General features: G+C 38.2%; 2 protein-coding genes across 6 annotated transcripts in view; one reads left to right on the forward strand and one right to left on the reverse strand.

Annotated features, from left to right (window-relative positions):
• SGCE (sarcoglycan epsilon) overlaps positions 1–5,972 on the forward strand; it is a 30,416-nt gene extending 24,444 nt beyond the window's left edge. For both annotated transcript variants that reach the window (XM_042817601.1, XM_042817600.1), the window contains 2 exons: positions 698–741; positions 3,200–5,972. In XM_042817601.1, coding sequence (XP_042673535.1) covers positions 698–741; positions 3,200–3,216 — 61 coding nt within the window. In that variant the 3' untranslated portion in view covers positions 3,217–5,972. The remainder of the gene's footprint in view (positions 1–697; positions 742–3,199) is intronic.
• The window catches only part of CASD1 (CAS1 domain containing 1), a 37,332-nt gene that overhangs the window by 5,812 nt on the left and 10,721 nt on the right, over positions 1–20,799 (reverse strand). For 2 of the 4 annotated variants that reach the window (XM_042817595.1, XM_042817598.1), the window contains exons 6-18: positions 20,346–20,390; positions 19,780–19,903; positions 17,985–18,199; positions 16,754–17,179; positions 16,261–16,350; positions 15,598–15,717; positions 13,902–14,058; positions 12,527–12,606; positions 11,536–11,637; positions 10,345–10,485; positions 9,746–9,823; positions 9,418–9,510; positions 6,744–8,159 (exon numbers count right to left, since the gene is read on the reverse strand). In XM_042817595.1, coding sequence (XP_042673529.1) covers positions 7,893–8,159; positions 9,418–9,510; positions 9,746–9,823; positions 10,345–10,485; positions 11,536–11,637; positions 12,527–12,606; positions 13,902–14,058; positions 15,598–15,717; positions 16,261–16,350; positions 16,754–17,179; positions 17,985–18,199; positions 19,780–19,903; positions 20,346–20,390 — 1,938 coding nt within the window. In that variant the 3' untranslated portion in view covers positions 6,744–7,892. Of the gene's footprint in view, positions 1–3,971; positions 4,049–5,263; positions 5,354–6,743; positions 8,160–9,417; positions 9,511–9,745; positions 9,824–10,344; positions 10,486–11,535; positions 11,638–12,526; positions 12,607–13,901; positions 14,059–15,597; positions 15,718–16,260; positions 16,351–16,753; positions 17,180–17,984; positions 18,200–19,779; positions 19,904–20,345; positions 20,391–20,799 lie in introns of those variants that run through there. The other 2 variants (XM_042817597.1, XM_042817596.1) reach the window with 2 other exon arrangements.

The following is a 20,799-nucleotide window of genomic DNA, read 5'->3' on the forward strand; positions in this document are numbered from 1 at the left end:
ACACAGAGCCAAAATTATATTTCCAGATGGTTTTTCCCTTCTGTACTTGATGCACGTCAGACGATGGCATGGTAAAACTTTGTGTATATTTGCCTATACTCAATTGATTAATTCCAAAGAAAGTCAACCCTATGGATAAGTATGGATAACCCTGTAAGTAGAGTCCTGGAGCCAAAGGCTTTCTGCAGTGGCACATACTGTTCCTATCCACTTCGACTGCATTCCAGTCCCTCATGCCTTTCTGCAAAAGCAACCTTAATATCTGGTCCCAGACACTTAAGCAGGGCCCAGAATCTGACTTTGCCTCAATAAGTGAACTTGTCTGCTGTGCAGTGAATGTTTGTTCAATCTGCAGTCAATAATTGGCAAAGACTGTCACCTCTTCCATATTCGTCACTTCTGGAAACTGAACTTTGCATCACATCGGAAACCTCTTGCTACATTTGGCCTTTCACCAAATTTGAGCCAATGAGCCCGGAAGCTATGTAAAATTACAGGAACTAACCCTTAAAACTCACTCACTCTTCTTTCTGTTGACGTGGGTGACCTCTTCACAGCTGTATTTGTGAAGCAAAAAATCAATTACTGCTTCATAAGCAAAACCCCACGACTTTTAAATTGACCTACTGAGGTTTTATGCATAACACACTTCAGCCTTGGTGCGGAAGCATTAAAGATATTCAATTGTGTTTTGTAGGAACCTGCCACATCAGACTCAGATTCCACAGCAGCAGAGTGCAGGTCAGTACTAAAGAAAAGCACTGTGACTATGAAATGATCAGTGGGCAATCGAAACACCTACAGTCAGTGGAAAACATTTTTTAATATAATTATTACAGCATTGTAATTCCAGACATTTTTGGATCCCTCAGTGAAAATGTTGAGATGGCACTGGTTGAACGAGTAGACTCAATTTTAAATACTGGAATTAGGTACTGCTAAGACAGAAACCTCCTTACATAAATCATTTTCTATTACAACAGCAAACTCTGGCCAGATTCCTAAACATTTTTCAGATTCCCTAAAACTCTATACAAAATCAAAATTTCTCATTGCTACTAATACTAGTTAAACACTGAAGAAGGAGCTTTTTATTGCTGTTAACAGGCGTGAACAGTTGATAGTAATGAATCTGCTGAGAGATGCTGGTCTCCAGTGTCTTAGTCTTCACTCTTACACCTTTTAGTCAACTCACAGCGTGTATTGACTGAGGCTGTGACTAAGGCTGACTGCTCACTTTAGCTACTGTGTCAGTGCTGAGAAGGATCATAAAATCACAGAATGGCCTGGGTTGAAAAGGACCTCAAAGATCACCCAGTTCCAACCCCCTGCTATGTGCAGGGTCGCCAGCCACCAGACCAGGCTGCCCAGAGCCACATCCAGCCTGGCCTCGAGTGCCTCCAGGGATGGGGCATCCACAGCCTCCTTGGGCAACCTGTTCCAGTGCCTCACCTCCCTCTGTGTGAAAAACTTCCTCCTAATATCTAACCTAAACTTCCCCATCTCAGTTTAAAACCATTCTCCCTTGTCCTATCACTATCCACCCCCATAAACAGTCTTTCCCCCTCTTGGTACTGGAAGGATGCAGTCTTCCACATGGGAAAGGCCATAAGGATGATATAAGGAAAATGTAGAGCCCAGAGTAGAGTTTTTCAATATTCAAAGAGGTATTTAGGCAAAATTGTAAATATGTATATACAGAATATAATGTGTGAACTACAGCTCTGAGAGGAAGGTTTGTGTTAAGTTAGGGGCTATGTAAGCTACTCTTTGTTTTCATTCAAATCCTTCTTCTTCATTACTGCTTTCGGGGATTGAAGGAGAATTTCGTATGACAACATTTCAAAGATTTGAGGCAAGTATATGGAAGATGCTTCTGCACTTTGTTGTTGTTGTTTGCTTTTTTTTAAATCAAAAACAAACAAAGAAAACACAAACCAAACAAACCCAACCTTAATGCTGTGCTATTGGCTTTGCCATTTATGTGCTTTATTAGATGTATACTGGAAATGGTGGATGACCCTAGAAGTATCCACCTGTATCCTCCAGCACTGGTTTGGGCTGAAAGTTAGCACAGTTCTGAATGTTCACTACTGCAGGAACTTAGAGGGCAGAAAAAAACCATTACAAATATCAGCTGCTCCATCATGACAGTTTTCCTGTAAGAACAGTCTTGCAGTGAAAAGAGGCAAAATCTCATGGTAGCGCACTGTGTGTTGATAGCAGAGAGAAATTTTATAAAAGATCTGAACTGTTAAGTTAACATGGGTTAACTTACAAACTGCATTGGAGAAGTGCCATAAAAAAGCCCTCCTGTGTCTGTATTTTCTGAAGTACTTAATTTTGGTTGCAGTGTTTGCTCTTCCTGAACAGAAGAGTCCCAGGAAGACTTTCAGGTGGTCAGAATGTCAGGCTGAATGGAAAACTCAGGCTCTCCTAAAATTCTGAGTAGCACTGGTACAAAGATAGCAGTCCATTTTGTTGGTCTGCTCAACTAAGAAATGTAGAGACCTACAGTGCTAAAGGCCAAAGAAACAGTAAACTTAACACTCGTGGTTTGTTTTTCTTCCTTTCCTATGGAGAAGTCCCAGTGCTGTGCTCAGAACTGCGATCATACGCTCATCGCCATGACTAAGAGGATATTTCTATTTTTAAAACTTCAGCCAATCACAGTATTTAATTTGAAGAGCAGGGGGTGCATAGTAGCAATATCCTCTTCAGGAGCCATTCAGAGCTCCAGAAGAAACAAAGTTTTTTAAACCATACCTAAAATGCAGCCGCTAGACTTCAAAGCTGGTGTAACTGGGAAGGAATTGTATACAATGTCTATGCAACAGTACTGAAAACTGCTGCTGACCTCCAATACACAAAGGTAAATTAAGTTTTTATTTTTATAATTATTTCTCTCGTAGATTGGCAAGATCAGTGAGGGCTGTCCCAAGGCCAGGTGAACAAAGGTGTAAGATATTCCTATAATACAAAAGATTGAATAGTGCACGTGTTGCTTACTCAGTGTTTTCCATGTGGAGTTTTGCAGTCTCCCAGTGCAATGTGAGGTCTGAAGTAGAAAGATGTATTCCCAGTTAAACCATCTGTTCCCAGGATGAATAAGCAGTACCTCCATGCTGTGCTGCTGATTGATTATTGTTACGGCATCGTCTGCCATTGATGGATTCTAAGAATTCTTGTCTATTTACAGGTAAATGGTATTCCTGAGGAACGAAAACTAACAGAAGCAATGAATTTGTGATCAAAGAAAGCAGTAGATGTCCTGTTTCCTTATTTGTTCTGATTGATGCATGAATTTTCCTGGTGTCTATTGTGCATGCCCACAGTATTAAGCCGATTCCAGTGCCAGAGAGTACAATCACTTCCACGTAATAATGTACTGTATCTTTTTGTACTTTGGACATTTTTGACAATTTGTAAACACTGATAACTTTTTATATTTGTTACATTAAGAAAACAATATTTCAAATATATGTATTAATAAATATCCAAGTTTTTTCTGTCTCATGATCTCTCCTGAAAGTTTTAACAGGGAAATCAGAACTAGAAAACAAGCACAAGGTTCAGAGGATTTTAGACTCTGTGCTATGGGATGGTACCTTTGCCTTACGTCTGCACACCAAAAGGCTGTGTAAGCATGGAAACTGGTGCAATACGAGGCTCGGAAATAGCATCCAGATTTATTAGCTGTTCATTTCGTAGAGATGGTTGGAATGTAGGAAGTTATTTTTGAGGGGAAATCAAACAACAAAATGACCCCAAATCTTAATTACTCGTGCTGAAGATTGGATTTGTTACTTTACAGACATTTTAACTTGTGATGACTTCTAAGCAATAAAATTTAAAATCTGTCCATTCATTCACCAGACTATTTTAGAGGAAACTCTCACAAAGCACTGCAGGCAAAAATTAGTGTCTCCAAATAAAGGAGGGTACATTTTACTTAGCATGTGTGTGCTTACCTTTAAGCCTTTAAAAACATTCTTTAAAAGCTTTTGGTGGCGTTCCCAATGCGATCCATCTTTTACATCCTCGTTGTCTGGAGCAAAAAGAAAAGTGAGAGAATTGGCCATCCCATCCCATACAGCAGGGATTGTACTGTAGCTGTTTTATAAGAGCAGACCGTGTACAGCATGTCCTGGGAGGTCGGTACTTTTGAGATGCATTTGTCTATGCAACAGGATGCTTAACAGTAGGAACTTGGTAATGGTAGAGAACTGAATGGAAGTTTCCCTATTTTTTGAATGATGGTGGTCGTTGATCTCAACTGGCATTTTTGGCACTTTTTACTGCTGCTTCTCTAAAGCATCAGAGTGGAACACAGGATGGAAGGGTCTCCATCCAGCTGTGCGTGGTTGCCTCTCAAAGCGTCACTGTTTGAAGCTGACACTTTGCTTTGGTTGTGCCCTATTTTCTGTAGTATTCCTCTTTCAGAGGCTTTATGCTCGTGGGAACATGGCATTTTAAGCAAAAAGCAGAATCTGCTTTAAAATTGCTGTATTTTGACTATATTTCAGTAGCCGAGGTTTTCCAGGTCTCTCCCAAGGGAAACTGTGACCACTTTAAGGACTCGAGACCGAGCCTAAGAAGACATTTTAAAATCATTACTCTGATTGCAGAAAGACTGAAGTCTCTGGCTTTTTCCCCTTTCTCATGGCACTGTTCCTTGAAAACAGTAACATGTTTGAGAAAGGCCGCTCCTTTTTAAGGCGTGGACTTCAGTGAAACACCTTGGCAAATAATTAATTAAAGGAAAGAAGTCCTGAGATACCTTCTAGACACATTTTGTGCAACAAGTGTAACGGCTGCAGCTGTATCTATAAGTGGTGCTCAGGACAGGATGGGTGAGCACTGCGAACAGGACCAAACCGAAGTGCTGCCTGTACCTGTGTTGTCCAGCCTTAATGCCCATAGTTTGCAGAGCTGCCCCTAAATGCCAGGACCACTTTACTAGCAAGCTCACTTAGCCACAGGATTACTGGCAGTGGTTACCATACTACAAAAGATGGCTCCAGCTATCGTCTGAGCTGAAAAAACAAGTCAATTTGTGCAACAGGGGGAATAAAGAGCCATTCCTACTTGCTTTCCAAGAGACGTGCCTCATTCCGACCTCATTCAAAATGTCCTACAGAGATTTCATCACTCAGTCTCCTATGAGAACACCGCTTTCCCAGCAGCACGGATGGCTATCAGGGAAAAGTGAATTAAAGACCAGATAATGAACACTGAGATGTATGCTAAATTAAAAATGTACCTTTTTTTTTTCGTCACACTGCAAAAAAGTTGAATAAAATCAGCCTTTGGGTTTCTGCTGCTAATTTCAAATGTATGAGCTGTCAGTGCTCTGAAACAGAAATGAATGGAACAGATTTTAAATAATGATTTGTTATTCAGCTAAAGACATTTTGTAAATAGTATTGAACTCAGATCGCAATCATTTCTGATACCCTTAGGACGACATGACAATCACTGAAATACCAACTGAGCTGCTCCCATTTTATTTATATTAAAACACAGGAGGGCCAATTTATTTAAGGAACTCTCTTACTCTGCTACATATATGCACAAAGAATCAGGTGGTAGCAGCAGGTGCTGCACGTCCTCTGAACAAAACTGATGATGTAGCTGATGGGTGTTAAGCACTCCTGAACTGTTTTATGATTGAAATCTTCAGGCAGCTGAGGTAAGTTTAATAAGAAATGATTTATTTTTTACTTATTAAAATAATTACCACAGAAGCACAGATGTATAAAGTTGACTGAAGACACTTGATGGTTAAAGAATTAATAATAGTTAAAACTGGTGATAAATGGAATGGCAACATTACAGCCTCTTTTAGCAATGTGCAATGACAGTACAACTGATATTGTAACCAGATTGTCTACAATCAAGTAAAAAGCACTACAGGTGTCTCTGTAAATATATGAAGTGTAAAATCTAATAAATAAGACCACTATTAAGTAGCAATGTCGTTGCTTGTTTATTATATAATGATGCCTGAACAGTTTTTTTTACAGTTATGGTCAGTCAGATGGCAGTGCTTCAGAATTAAAGAAAGAAATGGTGCCCACTGCACAGGGTTTCTGTTTAACACGAGAAGGATGGGAGAGGATTTGCACCACTGCGTTCAGGTGCCCATGTGAGAGAGAACAGCCCCACAGCTCCCTGCGCACTCGGGGAGAGGAATGCATGCTCTGAATCCCTTATTTGAGCAGCCCCTCTTCTGTTAACTACTTTGTATGGGACCTGAGCAGATCCATTAAGCTAAATTCCTTAAACCAAACAAACTAAGGATGGGTTTCCTGATCTTACTGATGATCAGGAGTTACATGCAGAAATATCTGCCACAGCTTCTGGTTTATAGCCCAAAGGGGACTGCATTCTCTCTCTCCCCAGCAATGGTACCTTGGAGCATCACCCACACACTGCAGCGATTCTGGCTGCTGGAGCTGTACCTCCAGCTGTGTGCTCTGCAAGGACCACCGGGCAGGGCTTCTTTAGCCCTGGCGTTACACTCAGGGTCAAGCAGACATGCAGCTATGCAAGTGAACATCTTCCCTTAATTTGCAGCAAGTGTCCAGAATATCACTTCAGAGAAATTCTGCAATACTAATCATCCATTTACAACAGGTGTGGTAGTGAGCTGCAGCCCAGCTGGAGTCAAGCAATAAAAAAAAAATTCTACTTCATCGCTGCTGTTCCCATTAGAAAAATAAGCATCCACAGCACATTTATTTAATGTTTAAATTACTTCATATTACGTAACATGAAAAGAAAATATATTTATCCCACGTACAGTAACAGTAAACAAGTGCATTATTTCAAACATTAAAATAAATCTTTTAACCAAATCTGTACAACAGATAAATAAAATTATATCTACAACACTCAGCTTGTGAAGAACGAAACAAACATCATCCCCTCAAGTTCAAAGTTCTCCATGACTGCTAATACTGGCACAGATGGCAATCAATGCATCCTGTCCACCAGTGTTGACCTTTACCACATCTTTCAGTGATTCACGTTCTCATTAAGGAGGATAACTTTCCAAACATTGGAAATAACGTACACAATGAAGAAAGAGCTCAGTATCTTTCGAACAGCTTCAACATGGGGACTGAACAGAAAGAACTGCACGTAGTTACATGAATTAGTGGAAAACTTGCAACAAGGCAAACAGATTTAGGGGAGAAAAAAACAATTCTATATATTTAACAAGATTTCACCTCATAATTCACCATACTTCTTGGAAATGTCTTAAAAACACACAAAATGTTTTGTAAACTTGTATATCATCTTAAGTCACTGAAGTGGTGCTTTTTATTTCTGTGTATAAAGGGTTTCACATGATAGATACTATTTTCACCTGAACAACAAATTACCACTTGGTTTAGAAAAATGCCCTGATTTACCAGAGAAATAACTTCATGTTTCACATCAGCTAAAAGTGACCATTAATACAGGAGTGCAAATCTGCTCTCCTCTCATTCCTTGATAAGAATGACTACAGCGTGCGTTACTCTGCGCGTTGTGCAGCAGCATCCACCCTCCATCTGGAGGACCCAAGGAACAGACCATTCCATGATTCGCACATGACACTGCTATTCCATTTCACTTCACTTTGTTTTGCCACGTTTATACAGATATGTAAACAGAAACATATATCCAGTAGAAAAAGACCTGTTTTCACATGCAATTCTGTACAGTGCATTCTTGTTTCTCACTTTCTTGGAGAAGGTTATTTTCACTTGAAATATGTACATTTCCACTATATACATCTTCCACTCACCTCATGTAAATGTCTGCTTGTACCTCCAGTTGAGAATTTTTATTTAGGCAGACACAAAGCAAACCTGAAGAAAGTTTTCAAGAACTCTTTCAAATTAATGCCTTGACTGCTCTTGCATTGCTGAGAAGAAGAGAAGTCCAGAAAAAAACCCAGCTATGCACAGTAACCTTTTCAGCAGAGTTGAGTTATCTTTAGGAACCACAATCTGTGCTAGATCGTTAGTGATCTGAGAAATCTCATGTGCCACACACACAAAGATAAAAGTGCTGACCATAACGTTAAACATCGGGTAGCCAGGAATGAGCACCAAGATCCCCTTTGTGTCTGCTGCCAGCCAGATGTGGTATTGGCAAATGAAAAGCTAGAAGAAAAGAATGTTTAAATATTTTTGTGTACATAAAAATCACATTACTACTATTGCAACAAGCAAAGTAACGTTCAAATAAGACACCTAGGATTGAATAATATTCTTTGAGAAGGTGTATTCCACACATCTTTGCTATAAGCTCCCTTAGATAAGGCCCAGTATCTGACCTTGAAGACTATTTTTAACTGAGAGAGCACACAGCAAATTAACTTTGCTTAGACTTTACCCAACAAGGCATACAGGAGCATCCTTTCATGGGTGTCCAACCTTTTGGCTTGCCTGGGACACACTGAATGAAGAGGAATTGTCTTGGGCTGCATATAGTTAACTGGGATACAGTTAAAGTATGTAAGTAACAAAAGTCTTATCTTTTAAATACTTTGTATTAAAACATTAAAAAAAAAAAAAAAAAAAAAAAAGAGGACAACAAAAACATAGAATTAGCAGGTTGGACACAAATAATTTACATTCTATCAGGACAGATCAGGAATACACCTGCACTCAGTAACCATCCCTCTGTTTACTAATGTGCCTGCAAACAAAAGGTAATGCTTTTAAATGCTGGTGAGTGGAAAAGCCCCTGGAGCTGATCAGCACCTTAAAATCCACCACGAATCAGGATGCTGAAAACATCATCCTTAAAGGAAAAATTTCATCATGGACTGGACTGTATCACACTGAGATTCTCCTGTAAGTTTTTTCTCTCCCTTCTTTTAAAAAGTGTATTTAATAATAAAATTATACACCTAATATTAATAAAGAGCAAGCAACATCGAAAGCAAGGTAATTCCTACTCTTTCAAATTATACTCTCAGTGGAACAAGAAAATGTGCACAACAAAGGGTTCTGCTTGTGAAGCTGTATTTCTTTATTAATGCAGCAAAGCTTTTTAGGGCAAACTGATTTATAAGTGTGCTTACTCTGCCAGTACAGTTAATGCTGATTCCTTAAACGACTCACATTTTGTCTTCCAACTGCATACACACCACAACTTACCCCAGCACAACACCTCAACTCCCACAGTCTACAAGTCTCCCCCAAAACAGCATAAGAAATAAGACTGCTACTCTGATACTACTATTTCAGCTATGATATTTTAGTGTGGATGGAAGCTACAATAAAACAGGTCAAAGAACAGCATTAAATAAAACGATATGCTTTCAATATTTATCTTATACTGCTGCAATTTATGTAACAAAAGCACCCTGCATTTCTAGGCTGAAGATCACCGCAGCTCTGTTATCACACTTACCTCTAGAGAAATTTTACCAAACCAGGCAAAAAAAGAGCTATATACGGAACGGACGTAACCAGGAATGTTCCTGATGAGGATGAAAGCTAAAATCTTAAGGAAAAAAAAAAGGAAAACAAGAAAAAGAAAAGAAAGTTAAAGATGTGACTATGGGTGACAAGTAGGTCACACATACACACAACTTTATTTACTTTAACCAAACCACAGGTGCATCACATATACATATTCATCACATTTAATATATATTTTTATGAACAGTTCATAATTAAAATCAGTCTGCAGATTGCCAGTGTAGATTTATCACTGTAAGAAAAAGGAACATCATTACCTGCACCACTGAAACAGAAGGATGCAGTTCATTGCACTCCGCTTTGTTCTTACAGCTACTAGCCCAAATGGAATAGGTCTGCAAGATACAAATATCAGCTGAGTAACAGTGGTGTGTAACACTGACAAATGAAACAACAGACAGACTATTTTGAAGTGTTTCAGCAGTATTTGGCTGTGGGGCAGTAATAGGAAGAATACCTTTTGTGTTTCTCCTAAATCCCTTTTTGCAACTGACAAATACCATAATTACTCACACACAAGATGAAAACACAGCGTCGACAATCGTTTTTTTTAAACCACATTTAGACTATCAATCAAGGGTGAAGGCAAGAGCTCCATTATCTTTCATATTATTTATCTGCTTTTCTTACAGTTTTTGCATTGATGTGAAAAACTGATGAAGTTCTCACCTCCAGTTGACTGAAAACTACATGAGTGAGTAGACGGTTCAGGCTGGGCGAAAATACACAGCCGAAGCATCCCCAGATCAAGAAGTGATTTTTAAATCAGTATATTCTCTAAAGGAGAACTTCAAAACCAGAAGGAATTCTTTAACAAGCATTATCAGCCTCGTAAATCTGTAAATGAGGTACCTACCAAAAAGGATACAATTGAAATAAATAATAGAACATTTGAAACTCTGCTGGAGAAAAGTGGATCTCCCTTCCCTTCTGAAATCATCTGATGCTTCTGCAATGCCAGATAAATAAAAGCAAACAGCATCCCATGAAAAACCACCTGCAAAAGACAACATAATGAGCATTTCATGGCTTACATGTACTTCAGCCACGAACTTCAACAACAGAAAAGCTACATATAATCCACTTGTAACACCAAAGACCAGGGATTTACTGAAACTATCAAAAATAGGCTTCCTACACCAGGTTGTCATAAGCTGCTTATTTTTCTTAAACTTAGCTGAAATACTAAGGATAAAGCATTCTTACTAATTCTTCCCAGGATGTTAAAGACATGAAATTTCAGGACAATGAAGTTTCAAGATGCTCTCAAGTACCCACTATCCTCTCTGCAATCTGTGCCAGCACTTGAAATGTGCTTTCTCTGGGGAGAAGTCATGAGGCCCTGGCCTTCTCCCAAGTTGGCAGGTGAAAATACTCAAGAAGCATTACAAGTGCTTTCCTTTCTCACAGGCACAATTCTTCAGCTGAGTGTTTTATGAAGTTACACCAGTTTCTCATTAGCTAGCAACACGATGCTGTTTCAGTCCCATGTGTTGCTTGTCTTCAGTGTTAATTTGGGACTTCCTTGTCAGCAACATCACAGAATATGCACTGCTCACAACCAACAGAGCTCTACGTCTGAAATGCTGCAAGGCAGTGCCCCAGGAACCCTGCAGATTTAAGTCACTTAAGAGTGCCAGAGGGAAAAGCACACAGGCGATTCAGCTATGAATCAGGTTGGTAGATAAACACTTTCACCTCAGACAATCCATTTACCTTTATAAGCAGGTAAAAAGAAGAACTGTGTCTCTCTGTTTTATTTCAGAATAACATTTCAGAGGAAAGATAAAAATGAGATCATTTTTTAAGCAAGTAAGCAGGGTGTAGCAGTAAGCAAGCCAACATCCCTCTTTAAAGCAAGGTCTTTGCAGACATTTGCAGAATTAAAGTGGATGTGTGTTAGGCTTAAAGTGAACAACCCACCGTGACAAACTCCTGTTTTCTCTAGAGGAAGGGGAACCAACCCTCCCACACCCTCCAAATTGAAAAAAAAAAAAAAACCCCACCACTTAAAAGTACAGTATAAAGATGTGTAAGTGGCACATACATAACGATCCAACTTCCACCTAAACCACCATTCATAGACGTTCCCATTCAGTTCAAAACACTTGGACAGTGGCCAAAAAGAAAATACCTTCTCAAATGCACCCTGTAAAAAAACAAACATCACAAAAGCATTAACATTGACATTAACCATATTTACTACATTTCGTATCAAAAGACAGCTAACTGATTTATGTCATTCCAGCTTCCCCGGTTTAGATAATCTGAACTCGAAGCTAAGCGGTGTTACAAAATAATTGGCTTCCTCTGAAGCATTCCCTATTCCTGCCAAAACTAATTAACAAATGAAGTCAAAAGTACTTGCTCAGATGAGAAAGATACCTTTTTCTGCCTCCCCACAAAGGTATTGGCATTCCTTCCAATTTGTATTGGAGACTCAAAGGGAGAGATCACTTACACATTGGGATAACTAATGCAAGCTTTGGTAGGCTTAAAACCAATAGAGGATTGAAAAACACAAAAACCGCTGTAAATTCTAGAGGGACAGGTGCTGTCCTTATTTATGTCATCCATACCGTAGCAAGGAAGAGGACAGTAATTTAGCATGAGATTCACTCTTAGGATAAAGCATGAAAGCCAACAGCAGGTCCCTGAAAGACACGGGTGTCTGTAACACCATCTGCTGATACAAAACCTGCTAACTCTGAACACATTAAAAACAAAACACAAAAACCAAAACCAACCACGTGCACAAAAAATCCATCACTAAACTAAAGAAAACATCCATACACCTTCATATTTATTACATCTGTAGTAGGGACACATCAAGCATTACAAAGAAATAAGATACTGAACTGTGCTTTTTTTATTTTCCAGCAACCACACCAATTCAAAACCAAAATAAACAGAAGGTTCCAGTGTGACAAAGAAGCAAATACTCAAGCACTAAAATGTAGAAATAGTTACTTTTGTTGTCAAATGCAGAGACAGTTAATAATATTGTTAGTCAATAAGGATACGAGAAGTTTACAAACCTGAGAATATGAGAGAAAATATATACAGGCCAGTAAGCAGATCAGTTTGAGCAGTAAACCAAAGTGCCATAAGCAGTTCCCTGAGGAAAAAAGAAATTAATTGATACACGGTCATTCATTTTTCCACTACTGAATACAAGGAAACATTGTGTTGTAATTGCCAACTATTTAGTGTGGCTATGCTCAGTACTAGAAAGAATCAATATACTCAAATATTATGAACAATACTTTACCACTGCCTAGATGCTTACATTTTACTTGAAGTAACTAAAATAAACAATTGTAGTAATTTTCAATCTAATAATCCTAAACTAAACCTCACACCTAAAAACAGTCAGCATCCACACAGAAGGAAACAGAATGTCTTCAAACAGAACTTCTTCAAAAGAAATAATATTCTAAAGCCTCTGCTTTCCCAAATATTCAACACAGGCATCTCTTATTCTAGTTGAGCAAAAAATAAATAAAACAGCATCCATCAGCTTTTGTTATGTGAAATAAGAAGAACATATCTCATTAAACTCAGGGGTACCAGCTCTGGAGTACATTAAGGACAAGTGCCTTCTTAAGACAAGACAGAGAAACTGTTCCTTGAAGCTGTCAATTAATACTAAAGTCCACTCAAGTTATTGCAACACCTCAAGTCTCTCCCAACACCTATTCCTGGCACGCCTTCGATGCATTTCATTTTTCTATCTGCAGACTCTAAAACTTGCATTTTACTCTCTGCACTGGGAAAGGGGATTTAAGACTCTTAGGTTTGTAGGTTCTAATTTAAGTGAATTAATCAACAGGCATTTACCACAAGGTGACAGCTCTTCTCAGAAGTATAATCCATGAAAAACACGCATTTCGCTTCAATTTTTATTTCTAGCTTTCACATCCCAAGAAACACTTTACACACTTCCCTTAATCTAAGGGGCTAAAGATAAACCTCAAGCCCTTATACGGCAGGATGAGGCAGAATCAGTGCTCTGGATGGATCAGTACGTTGGCAATCCAGAATGGCAACATGCAGATGCTCATTGCTCACATTGCACCGGTCCTTACACGATCGCAGTAATTTCAGCCAGCAAAGACAGTGCAATCTATGTTTTTAGCTTCCATTTATTAGTGGTACAGCTCTTGATAGAATACATTTCTGATGGTCAAAGCTATTAAAAAGAATCCTATACGACTATAAGCAGAGATATTTTACTTTTTCAACTGACGTATCATTCATCTGTAACAACCTACTTCTGTGAGCAGTCATTTAACATGTTTGTACTATTGTACAAAAAGGCTGAGATCTACAAACAGCAGCTTTCTGCATGATTAACATCTGCAGGAACGCGTACATGTTTTAGAGTAGAAGGGCAAAAGAGCATTATCTTACCATTTGCTTTCTTCTGGACTATCTGAGGCCACATAGCCAAGGTGGCATAAATGATCATAAACCAGACAGTAACGAGTGGCACAAAGTAGTAGAACTGGTATGGTCGGTCCATCACTATGCACAGAACCACGACCAAGAAATTGAGGCGAAATAATACCTGAAGGGAGCCAGAGGAAAGAATGCATTCTCATTAAATAGTAAATAGTCTGGAAGGCAAAGCTGGCAGAGATAGGGGAGAATGTTTCTTTAGCATTACATGAAAACATCACCTCACGTGATGATCGTATTTCAGTTGAAACATAGGAACAACAGCAGAGCAACATGAGACTCAAGGTTAATGATGTGACGCAGGGCCAGTCTACCCTGGCCTACTTCAGCAGCAACAACAATGAAAACAGGGTACAACAGAGCTTCTCCCAGCCTGGGAACTGAGTGAGCATCCCATCTGCTGTAGTCTCTAACAATAGTGTCTTTGAAGGGAAAACAACAACAAAAAAACAACCCTACAAAATAAACCAAAAAGCCCCCTGAGAATTAATGTAAGCATTTGGAGAATGTTTGCTTCTTCTCCATTTTGCCATTGGATCTAAAAATTTTTGAACCCTCAAGTGAAAAGGTTTCAGGAAAACAAAACATTCTACAATGAAAGATAAGTTGATTCCTCCCTTTTCTCCAAAGGAAGCAGCTACACCTGATAAGTTGGTGAAATTTTCATTATTTTGAAACAAAAATGTTAGTGTGATATTCTACACACCAAATAGTTAAACAAGCTGCTGCCGTGCAGTACTCTGTCCTGACTGAAGAAAAATTCAGCTTAGATTCTGCAATGTGCAAAAATTAATATGGAGCGTGTGAGGATGCTTTCTTTGCTAAGTTCTGAAAGAGGCAGCAAATACTGCAGTGATGCCTCTTGTTCCTGTTTTAGTAATCTACTTCAGTACAAAACAGTTGGATGCTTAATGAAACAGCAACGTGGAAAGTTTCTTCAACAGATCCAAAACATCACTCATCTGAAGGAAAGAAAAAGAAAAATACTGCAAGTGCTTTGGGACTCTATTAAAGGTCCCAACAAACCAAACAAAGAGTTTTCATTTCCCCAGCAATAAGGAAAAGACTCAAAGTGCATGCAAAAATTAAAAGCTTTTACAACTTGGAAATGGCTTTAATTTAAATCAGACACAAGACAGCACTTGTTTCATCTACTTAAAGACTTGCAGTGCTGGGAGCAAGCAAACCCGTATGCTGAATAACTCACTAGACAATTACCTTTATTCACAGAAGACAAATAAAGAAAGTCCGTGCACAAATGCCTCTTGAACTCACCAAATATTTATCAACTCATATAAAAAAAAAGTTTTAAGAAATACCAGCTTGGATCATTTTATATATATACATACATGTATATTCATACACACATGACAATGGAAATTCCATTGCTATACATTACGAAATATTTAACAACACGATTTATTTTTTTAAGGCATTTTTTACATTGATGACAACATTGCATATGCAAAATAATAACAAATAAACACTACATGTGTTGGATTGCACAGAAACCATATCCACTTTGGATCTGAAAACTTTGGTTAAGTACACTAACATCACACTACTTATGGAGTATGGATGTGTTGTAGATACCCTATTTCCAGAAAAATAAATTCTTTCTATAAACAGTAAGTAAATATATCCTTACCTGACACACTCTGTACACACCGAAGTCCCCTTTTATCCAAAAATATGAGAAGTGCCCGTAACCTGTTTGGAACAGATATGCAGCCACCAGAACTCGAATGTGCATGTACACAGGCAAAAACTGTGGGGAAAAATAATGTACCTTTTATAAATAACTACATAGATGCTTCTGGTTTTCCTGTTTTGGTTTTTCTGCATTGCACTAAATCAGGTTTAGCAAGGAAAAGAAACATGCTGCATTTCTTGTTTCTTACTAAGCTCTTTTGCTGCCCCCATCTCTCCCTTATCATTACAAGAACTGTATTCAGATTCTATTTATTATTATCATTTTGCACTTTTTGTATTCTTTATCAGTTAAGACTGAGTTAAGAAGGGATATCTGAAAGCTTAACTTCAATAGTTTTGAGCTCTGAACATAAAGTTTTGCTGACAAGTGAAAATAACACAGTCTTCTGCATCAAGAAATCAAGTACACTGTGTATATGGGTGAATTGAGCACAACATGCTCTTATCAGGGAAACCGAAAAATACCCTAATTCTGCAAACATCATTTCTAAAACTATCAGAACAATAGTATGAATTATTCAGTCTATTCAATTCTATTAAGTATTTGTGCTTTCTGCCCAATTTGCATTCCCCCAAAGAAACCTTGAAATTCACTTACAGTGCTTGCTCCAGAGATATGATAAATCAAAATAACAAGCTGCATCCAGCCCTTCCATTCATCAGTCTGTTCTCTGTTTAACACTTTAGTCTAGTGCAAAACAAAACAAGAGTGTTGCTATTCCAAAAAGTACAACGAACATCTACAAAACGAGGAGAAAAAGTTCAAAACAATAAACCACTTTATGGGCAAATAGGTCTAAACTGTAAAAGCCCTCTTGCAAACAGACACGCTGATGTGATCTACACTCTCACCTACTGGAGCTACACTTGCTTAAAAACCGACAGCAGCAAAGAACAAACACACTCATGCCCACATGCTTTTAAGAAAATTCTACATCTAATTCCATGCAAACACTGCATTGCTTGCAAATGTATTTTCTGCAGATGAGTTATACTGACATTAAAATGTTTACTTCCAATAATCAGCAATCTGAAATTTACACCCCAACTGTCAAACTACATCAGAAATAAGATGTCAACTTGATCATTACCTCTTTTGTATTTTCGGTATAAAATACCCCCAAAACCAAGATATAGACGATCGGTATGAAGAAAGATGAGTGTGTATAAAATTTATTTTCCTTCATGAAAAGATTTGCTCTGTCACATAGATAAAAATAGGTCATGATTAGACCGAGTTTGCAGAAACAGTGTAACAGCATCTCTAAAGTAGAAACATTAGGAGTATTGCTGGTAGGTTTCTTCTCCTCTCCAATTTCCAAATCAGTGCATGATTTGTTCTTTCGATAATTATTCCGATGAATTAAACTGATAACAAAATATCCAACAATGGACAAAGTAAAGAAACAGAAAGCTAATTTCTGTATCAGAGTGAGAGGAGGCTGAGGCTGGCAGCAGGAGCCGTCAATGGGCTTCATTATCTTATTGCAGTAGACATTCATAAGAATCATTGCATTCTGTCAAAGAAATAGACAGTTCTCCAATTAATCTCTAAATATTGTCATCAGATAAAATTTTCTTCAACTAGATCATGCATTGACAGAAAAACTATGCACTTCCCCCTTATCACATAGGAAAAATTTCATAGGAACCCCCATAATCCTTGTTGCATTCAGCATGGGAATCAAAACACCTCTTCCAAACACTACAATCTTTAGCTTCCTGAGGTAAGCAGAATGACTTAAGCCTAATTCTTACAACAGAAGGGTTCTCTCTATTGGCTCTAAAAGGAGCTGTAACTAAATATATAGACTATACATAAAATACAACTCACAGATTTAGCGTCCTCAAGGGGCAGAGTAATGAAAATGTCTACAACATGACAATGAGACTAAAACCTTGGTGAGATGATACTTAGCTCATCCAATATTCAAAAGCAACTGAAACCTGCAAAGGAGTGGAACTAATGCTGATACAGCAGCAGAGTTCAGTCACAGAGAGGGCACTCTGACCACACTCAGAGAGGCTCATGACATGCATATGTATTCATAGCTTAAAGATAATAAAGAATTAAAGCCACTGGCACTCCACACAGTGGAGAAAATCTATACTGTGTGTTTTCTCATCCGTTTCACACTCTTTGATAAACAAAAATAAGCAAAACTGCCTGACATTCCACCTACTGGGATCTTCTGAACAAAATCTCCTGAAGGATGGGAAGGTTTTCACTATATTTATATTGTCTGCTGTTTCAAAACATTCCCTTCAATCCCGTTTCACTATTATTACTTTTTAACATCGACCAGTGCTAAAAATACTTACCGTATCCCTGCTTGATTCAGGCAGATGCAAGCCATCTGAAGACTTCATAATCGTTTCTTGTGCTATCAGTTTTGATACACTGAACAATTTAACCTTAGCTTTTGAATTTCGGGAGCTGCTGTTCAAAATACGGACAGCTGCTTCATTATAAGCATTTATTTTCTCATTAGTGATCATTTTCCGACTCTCACTCAGCATATCTTCATTAACAGGATCTGAATTTGAAAGGATAAAAAATGGGTACATGAAGAGTCCACATCACAAACACATTTGGTTAGCTCAGATTGCAGAGGTTCCTTTCATTTTGGTACTTAAAGTTGTTTAATAACATAGCAAAACCAGTGAGGAATCAGTGACCATTACTGCAACCAGAGTAGCTTATACCAGAATACTCTTAACGTTATTCCCCAGTTATGCACATGTACTAATAGATCAAAAAAGCTTTGGCCAGACATGAATGCTTTTGTGCTCCATGTGAAGCACAGTGCTGGAGTAGAGCTGCTTATGCCTTCTCTCAGAAATGGAACGCTCCAAGTAAAGGTTCCAAACACAAGATGGTAGAAGACAGGCAGAGCAGATACACTGGGAAAAAGAATCTCAAAACTAGCTGCTGCAGATGAAACCAGTTTCTCACTTCACTAAGCCACATTTCATAAGCATTTTCCTCTGGTTCCTGCTGATCCAATTTAACTGATGTTAGAATCTTAAGTTTTTTCAGCAGGTTGGAGCAGTACTTAGCTGTCTGCAGGCTACATGGATTACTTGGAACTTAACACTAAGCTACACAGGATTGCAGATCAAAAAATCACCAAGTCGCTATGAAAAGCTGCTGATGTTCTTAACTGGTAAAACGCACTAAAAGCTTTAAGCTTTCTACTCAAGCTGCCTCTTGACTATTTTGGATAATCCAAGTCCGTACAAACCATACTTACACTATGCTCTGTGTACAGTTTCTGCTCTTATTTGTTCCATTACAACTACAAAGAGCTCAGAGATTACTTAAATGGACTGGATCTTTATCAGCAGAATGTTGGAGCGTGTCTGACAGTTAACTGCTTTTGTAATAGACAAATTTAGTCTTGAAAGTAATGTCAAAAGATGAATCTGTTGATCCAGGTTAATCTCTAGAACCACCTTTGACAGGAACTTACATACGACTTTAAGGATACAGCTGAACATATTGCTATCAGAGCTCAAAACCTGCTTATCTTTCTCACAGAGATGACAACCACCTGAAACATTTCCTGGCTCAGAAAACACAATTCTACCTATCAGCTCACTGTTCAGCATCAAAGTCATACCTGAGTTTTGTTGAAGAAAAGCTAAAGAAGGTTGGTGCCATGATAGAAACCTCGCAGACTCATTTTGAGCCATGATTTCTGGCTCCTGATCTGAACTCACCAATGCTTAGCATACAGATGCAAGTTTGTCTTCAGAGAACTAAATTCTCAATATTCTCCAGAGTTAATTCTAGACATGCACAAGCTGCATTTATAGAACCTCTTCCACAACTCATGTAATCTGAGAACTTAGTGGAACACAAACACAGGAAAACAGAAAATAGTCCTAGCATCCTGAGTCTGAGAGAGACTGAGAGAGACTTGAAAACCTCCATCACTACTAACAGCTAGTTAGGAGCCAGCTAGTTACAACTGCTCAAAAAGCTGCACTGCAATTCAGCCAACATACGTACTCAGTAAATCAGCAGTACAGACTAAGTTCTTCATAACCAATGAGACTGGTTCAACTGACAGTGACAATATGAATTCTTGTTACTTATTGTTCATTACTTTACCTTGTAAGATCCAGTAAACATCACTACTTTTTGCTAATTTTTCCAAAAGAGGTGCAATTGAAGTGATATTGATTTTATATTGTGTGAGGGCTTCATTGCTGCCATTGTGAATCTTGATGGACCACTGGAGAATGAAATAAAAAGATTAACTGTATGACTCCCAGTAGCTAAATCTACGCAGCTAAAATACCTGCAGTATTTTACATACATTTTAAGAAGCATGTTTCATTCAGTAGAAGGACTGAGCAGAGACATTCTAGCCTCAATCAGATTCCTAAAGCCCAATGGATTTATGTGGATCTCCTACAATGGTAGAACACCTGAACTGTCTCTGAACTAAACTGCTTTTAAACCAAGTAATGCGTATCACGTAGCTGTAACCTAATGCTTAAGAATTAACTACTTGCTATAAGCAGGAATTTCACAGAGAGTATACTTTTATATAAAACTGGGACTTTCATCATAAACTGGGATTAACAGCTTTATCTCATAACTAACTTGAAAGAATAAAAATTACCCTACTAAATCTTCCTCCTTTACTTAGATGCCACATACATGTAACTTACCGTGGCAGCTCCTGCTACAATTATATGAGGTTTTGCCACAGACCCCTATGAGACAAAGTAGAAAGAAATTAGTTTTAAAATATTCAGAAATCATAGTTATCATTTAATGTACTGATCAAGTTAACTAAGACTTCCATTTGAAATAACAGTTGCTCAAAATTGTCCATTTAGTGGTTACATAACAACAGACTGCAGATATATCACAAATACTAATTTTCATGTCGTAGAATCTGCAAGAATGAAAGCAGATAAGCACTTACAATCACTGTTGATTTAGCTTTTAAAGAGAACTTAACGTTGCCAAATCAGATGAAAAATTCTTTCAGTTCCTACTGGGATGAATCAACCTGCTCCTAGAAAGCAGGTGTTTGCTTTTGTTGGATTTTTTTTTCCTAGTGAGGCCTTTTTTGGCCCAAGTAAAGGCATCCTTGGCAGACAGTAGATGCTAATAAGC

The sequence above is a fragment of the Centrocercus urophasianus genome, unplaced genomic scaffold (assembly GCF_019232065.1).
Source record: "Centrocercus urophasianus isolate 14NV4802_14NV808 unplaced genomic scaffold, USGS_Curo_1.0 seq_16, whole genome shotgun sequence".
Taxonomy (NCBI): Eukaryota; Metazoa; Chordata; class Aves; order Galliformes; family Phasianidae; genus Centrocercus; species Centrocercus urophasianus.